The sequence below is a fragment of the Alligator sinensis genome, unplaced genomic scaffold, assembly GCF_000455745.1.
Source record: "Alligator sinensis unplaced genomic scaffold, ASM45574v1 scaffold1241_1, whole genome shotgun sequence".
NCBI lineage: Eukaryota > Metazoa > Chordata > Crocodylia > Alligatoridae > Alligator > Alligator sinensis.
Genome location: NW_005842202.1, coordinates 1,758,083 through 1,764,722, shown reverse-complemented (window position 1 = coordinate 1,764,722; position 6,640 = coordinate 1,758,083). Strand labels below are relative to the sequence as shown.

The 6,640-nt window shown below is 52.2% G+C and overlaps 1 protein-coding gene across 1 annotated transcript in view; it reads left to right on the top strand.

Moving 5' to 3' along the window:
- Positions 1-4,248: 4,248 nt before the first annotated feature.
- The window catches only part of USP28 (ubiquitin specific peptidase 28), a 37,708-nt gene continuing 35,316 nt past the window's right edge, over positions 4,249-6,640 (top strand). The window contains exon 1 of the mRNA XM_025207620.1: positions 4,249-4,267. Coding sequence (XP_025063405.1) covers positions 4,265-4,267 — 3 coding nt within the window. The 5' untranslated portion in view covers positions 4,249-4,264. The remainder of the gene's footprint in view (positions 4,268-6,640) is intronic.

Genomic DNA, 6,640 nt, shown 5'->3' with positions numbered 1-6,640 from the left:
TATACGAGCAATGTGTTCATCTAGCAGCGGTGAGGAGCCCATGTGAACCACCTTGCTGGGCAGTCCCAGGGGAGAGAAGGGCAGGACAGCCCCTGCAGGATGGAAAGGAGAATGCCTTTCTTTCTGACCAGGGGAAAGCTGAGATCACGGAGGCCTGCTAAGCTATTGCTGCGGTACTCGCAGAGCAAGGCCGAAGCATCAGCCTCATCGCTCTGAAGTCAAGCGTGCCCGATCTGCTCAGGGACTCCCTCCTTTTTTCTCCACTCTTCTTTTCCAGGGTCATCAAAAACGCATAGGGTCTTATCACCATCATCAGGCTGACTTCTGGTGCTGCCAGTGCAACACCCAGGCTCAGTTCGAGGCTCAGACCATTTCCAAGCCCAGGTGGGAGCGATGGTGTCTGTGGGACTGAATGCACTTCTGAGACTGTGTGCATGCCATGGGGAAGGGAGGACACGTGTGTGCTAGTTGTGTAGAAACAAAGACTTCGATCCTGAACTCATTACTTAGACAAAACCCCTCCTGAAACCCACCTGACTGAGATCCATGGTGCAATGCCGGCGGCTGAAAGCACAGGACCACTTTGCATCCAGGATTGCCTCGGTTCTGTGCTGCGGTGACCCGCGGGATGGTGCTCCTTCTGCCACCAGGCTGGGAGCAGCACGGAGATGTGCTGAAAAGCTCCTGTCTGCCCCCTGTACACTTTCTTTACTGGCTGCCTGTCACCAGATGGCCGTTGTTAATGATTTACAATCCATCACAGCCTACATTAACTAAAGTACCAGCAGCCTCATGTCCCCGGCATTATTATTCCTAAGAGACAGACGACTGGTGGAGCCTGTCAAACTTTTGGCTACCTTGGTAAGGAGGCAGTTTAGCAAGTGCAAAATCCCCTTCTGTCCATCCTCTGACTCTGCACGTGGTCTGGCCTTCCAGTTCTTCACCTGTTTGTCAAGTCGCCTTCCTCTATATAGGCAAAGTCCCTCACATCCATCCCTGCCTCGCCTGCACATTGATTTGGGGCATGCATGCTTTCTGCGTGTTCACTCCTCCTGTGCACAAAGCAGCCCCCTATCCCACCCCCTTTGCTGTGTTGAGATAATCTCTTTGCAGCAGAGATGTCCCATCCTCAATTTCCTCTCTCTCTTTTTAGCCAGCATGCTGCTTCCTCCATGCTCCTAGCCCAGAAGGAGGTGAAAAGAAAAGCCTCATTCATGGTGGAAGATCTCAGGACCTGGACGTGATGTGCTCTGGAAAACAGCTCAGTAAGTATTTTCAGAGATGCTATTGTGGACTTGTGGACATAAGGGTGCAAGGTAGGGAGGGAGACAACTAGATAAGCTCTCTGGAAAGGTCTTTCCTCTCACAGGGGTCCAGAATGGAGGTCCAGGGGAAGGGGTGGCTGTGATTGATAATGTGCTTATAGGAAGGGAAAACATGCAGAATTTGGTAATTGTTGCAGAGCAGAATAGGGCTTCTTTTTATCTGCTTGCCATTGCATGGTCTTCCTGCTCCATGGGTGGCTGGACGGAGCAGGCTGTGCATCCCAGGCCCATTGGTGGCACCTGAGATGCACCTTGTCCGACCAACTCTTACAAACTCCAGCTGCTTCAGGCCTGTTCTGTTACCTGGCTTTTCTCCTCTGACTCGCACACCAGTTCCCTGCCGCAGACCCGTTTGTCACGGCCCTTCCTTCCCTCACACCCCAGACTGGACCTTGAGAACTCCCTGGTCTCTTTGCTGGGGGGAGATGGACGTAGCCACCTCCGAAGGAGGTCAGCATTGGCTCTCATCCAGCGGGGAGCAGAGCTGTAAGGCTTGCCAAGGGCTGGAAGCTGCCTGCAGGTTCAGGGCAAGACACAAGAGAAGCGTGTGCGGTGAGGTGACCCACTGGGGCGCTCGAACGGTGTGTCCACCCTGTGCTGCCAAAGGCATCTCGGCTAGCTTCAGACTAGCCAGTTTGGGTGCTAGCAGCAGTCTTCCTATGGCAGCTTATTTACGTAGACAGGCATTCATCCGACAATGGGTGACATGCCTCAGAGACAGCATCCCAGTAATGTGACCATCTAAGACTGAGGTTGCTGCAGAGCAGCATGCAACACCTCCTTGCCCAGGTCCTGCATGCTGCTTCCTCCATGCTCCTGGCCCAGAGACAGGCAGGACGATACTCTGGTCCTCAGCGCACCCCCTTTCCTGCCAGCATGCTGCATCCTTGCCAAGGATCTCAGGCTGAGCTCATCTGCGGATGTTTCCTTTCCCGCTCCGTGTCCCGGGATCTGTTGCCCTCTGCATTCAATTCACCGGGAAGGCAGAGATGAAGCCGTGGCCCCTCCTGTACAACCGGCTGCCTTTTCAGGCTGGGGAAGAGTTTATTATGCAAACATAATAAACATAATAAGGGACGTGTTTATTATGCAAACAGCAACTGAGTTATGTGTCCTTTAAGACTACTAAATAGTTTTTAATTACTGCTATATCAGTAAATCCCATAAATATGCAAATGCAATTAGTTCACAAAATAGGCCCTAAATATCTTTATTCCTCTCCAACAAAGTTCTTTGAAGTTAATCGCCAGCTCCCTTTGTTCGCTCCTTTGGCAGTTGTGCTGAAATTGATGGGAATTATGACAGATGCACAAATTCAGGGGGACCAGATTTTTCTGAGAACCACATCTGGACGGGCAGGGATGGAAGACAGGGGGAGGGGAGCAGGAGGCCAAAGGGCTGTTCCCTTCCAGATCATTGTGGTGTAGTGAAGAGCCGGCTCTGTGCCGTGTGCTGCTCGAGGCGCAGCTCCCAAGACGGCCCCTGGTCCCACGCAGAGGTGAGTGGAGCTTGTCAGGGGACAGCAGGTTCAATGGTGACATCTGAGATCACAGATTTGCTGCTGTTGTTCTTGTCCCCGGAGTCTGGGATATGCCATGTCTCCAGAGCATCCATCCACTCCTTTGGCCCCGCTTCTGGCTGCATGGTCCTGCCTGCTCGTGGTCTCTGTGGGACCTGCAGTCCCTCTAAAAAAAACAGCTTATAGAAGCCCATTTGTGTCAGGCAAACGCATGACGTCTGCTTTGGGCTCCTCAGTCATAGCTGGGGATCTAGCACAGTATTGGCAGATGTTCATTTAGGATGTTCGGGCCAAATTTCTAGGTATTTCTGTGGGTGCCTGAAGGTGCCTAGTAGGATCTTCAGAAGCACCTGAGTGCTTTGCTCCAGCGATTTAGGCTCCTAGGAGCTTTTGCAAGTGCCTAAATACCTTCAAAGAACCTGGTCCTCTGTGCTTTGGAGAGAAGATGAGTTGTTCTTCAAGAAGTGGTTTCAGTGTATATCAGGATTTCTTACCATTATTTCAGCTGTGCTGCCGTAACTACCTGTGGTTTCTAAACGGTTATCCCTGACCGGCATCAGGTGACACGAGGAAGAAGAGCTAATGCAGTTGTGCTACAAAGCCTATCCCACCAGGCTCTCTGACTTTGCTGAAAGCTTCGTGGCTTTCCATGAGCGGAGGCCTGCATTTAATTTAAGCGAGATGCAGCATGCTGCAGACTACCCGGGTTTTTAATAAGGAGGTGATGCCTACAGAGATCATCTCCCCTAGCACACGATGCTCTGTCTGTATCTGAGCAGCTTCATTCATGAGCTTTGCGCTCAGACTGAGAACTGAATGTTGAAACGGGTGATTTGTAAAAGATGCACTATTAAAAATGAAGGTGCATGGTGCAGCGCTCGTCTGAAGAGGTTGCACCATTGTGGCTGAACTGAAGCAAGGATTTTATTCACTATATTTCCTTAGCTATTGGAGCTCCCTGATGCAAAAAGGCTAAGTAGGTGGAAGAAGCTGAAGTTTTCACTAACTTTTGGGACCGCGTGCAGTTGGTATAATCAGAGTGCCACCTTGTGGCTTTGGTGACAAACTTGGCTCTATTCGACTCGTTTTTGTGATCGGCCCTGAAAGCTGTGATGGGTCGGAGATTAATTTTAGAAATTAATGGGGAGTCCGTGATGCAGGAGGCAGCTAAATGAAGTGAGAAGCTTTCATTACAGCGAGTCGACAGAGGTCCGTAGGACTGCAGCCGAGGAGGCTTTTGGAAAGTTTTTTCCCCGGAGTGCCGGTGTTTGTGTTGGGTGTGGATAAATGAATCTGTTACCTCCATGGGGATGAGAACCTAGCTGAGACCGTGTCGGACAACTGGGTCACAACCAAAACCACAGACGTCCTGAGGAAGCCCCAGTCTGGAGAGGCTGCCGTGTGAGTGCTCCCAAAGGAGATGGTGAGTCGGCCACCGACGTGCTCCACGGGCACAAAGCTGGCATTGCGGTTCCCGTGCCATAAACCTGTGGATGGAGGAGGGGGTTGCTATAGCTCGTGGCTCCATGGGGTGGGGAGATTAAACTAGAGAGAAAGCAGCACACAGCTCACATGCCCGGTAACTTCCTTGTTCTGAACCGAAACCAAAACTCAGAGTACAACAGGGTGCCTCAGGAAGCACGCAGGCTAACTACATTTCAAGAAACAGTACCATATATAATGTCTAATGCACAATACACCACGGCAGTGCCCAGAGAGAAGGGAGCTTGCAGATCTTGCAGATCTTGCAGCATCTTGCGATCCCCCCGGGTTATAGTAGCTCCTTGACTGCTCCAGGCTACGTGCACGGGGCTGGTGCAAGTGCAAAGGCAGGTGAAAGCCACCTGGATATTTCCATCTGTTGACATTCAAACGGCCCAGGCAGCAAGCCAGCGGAAATGCCTTTATTAAATCTAGAGGCTGATAAGAGTTGCTTTAAATGAGCGCTCTGAAATCCTGTAACAAAACACTAACTCTACATTAGGTCGCAGTGTTGCAATACAAACATTTGATAATGGGGCTAACGAGGGAAATGGTACCTGTCCCAGGGTGGCTGGCTCCAGCAGATCAGCTCACACAAGCAAAGCATCCATTTTTCATGCCTCTTTTATCCCCCTACGTTTCTTATTATATCAGATTTGTCTGAGTTCAGGCCTAGCTGGAAACTTATCCTGCCTTTCCCACAAAACAGTGGTGTTTCCCTTGCTTATTCTTGATGAGACTTGCTCTGAAAGTCAGAGGGATCATGTCCGGCACCGGTTTACCCGTCTTTCCTCCTAGATTAGAAAGGGGTGTGGAGGGATGTGCTCTGCAGTCCCAGGTTTATAGATGTTGGGGGCTGGCAGGGACCTTACAAGATCATCAGGCCCAGCCCCGCTGTGCTTAGCAGGTGGTTGCCTGTCTGACCTTCGGCCTCCCGTTCTTCCCAAATCACGGGTTCCTGGAATTACACTCGTACCTGCTAAAACATCCCATCACCTACTGCATAACATTTCCTAACTCCCACACGAGCCGAGTCACGAGCACAAGGCCCACAAATAATATGCCTCTCACCGACATCAGCTCACTAGTGTGATTTTTTTTTTTTCTTTCCAAATCCCCCCTGACTTTTGCTCATGGAGAGGAAGAAAACAAAACAGGTCAGCCTCTTTCCAGACACTTTCCCCCGCCCAGCTTTCCCCCACTAGCCCCATGCTGTGGTCTCTGGGTTTCCCGGGGAGGGGGGAGGCAGAGGGATGTTGACATCCAGAAATTGTCTGCATTGACACATTTTTCAAAACAATTTCGTGAAAATATTTTTGATTGCAGTAGGGCTGGCAAAATATTTATAACGAGCCTCGTCCCCTGCTAAGGGAAGGAGCAGCAGTGTCAACAAAGGGAAGTACATTTCACCACCACCTCGAGAGCAAGAGAGGACAGAAGCCCAACAGGCTCGAACAGCCGCGGTCTCGTTAAAAAGAACAGGACTTGGCAGTCGTCTGAAGCGCTGCGCCGCCCACGGGGTTTCTCCTCCAAGTAGTTCTGTTGTGATAGCATCATGGGGAAGCAGGCAAATATAAAATTAAAATATGGACCTTATTCCAGGGAGCTCACACTCTTAAGTAGTGCCCAGCACGAAAGCAGACAGGAGCAGAAATGCGGTTGTATGCACAGGGTGATGGGCCATCCGGTCACGTGGGCGGGGATGTTTGGTGGCACAGAAGGATGCTGCGACGCTGCCGCTCTCGTCGTGCCCCGACGTAGAGAAATGCGGGTGACTTTCAGGCAGGCCCAGCCTCGCACGTGGGAAGATTGTGCACTGACGACGGTGTGTGCTTAGGTGGAGACTGGGAGGGAAGTCCCTCATCTAAGAGACACGTTTCTAGGCTCCTAGCCTCGGTTTGTCACTGGCGCAATGCTGGATGCCCGTGTTCACCCACCCGGCCACGGCGTGGGTGCCAAGTGACTGCGTTACGGTCGGTCGCCGAACCGTGTTGGCGATGACCGCCGTCTCGCTACCGGCACTTTTGCCCCCGGACGAGGATGGACCGAGCTCGTGCGGACGACCTGAGCCCGAGCCGCGCCATCCTCCGCCAGGTGCGGGCACGTAAATGGAGATCGGAGACCAGGGGACAAAACGTCTTCGCTGTTGGAAGGCACGCACCGCGGCGGGAGGCTTTGCCGGCTGCCCCCCGCTTTCTGCCGCGTGCATTGGGGGGGCTCTTAGGTGCGGGGACGGATGCTCCTGCTGGCGGCAAAGCCGGAGGGGTCTGGCTGGAGGGTCTTGCCCCTGCAAGGGAAGGCACATGTGGGGGCA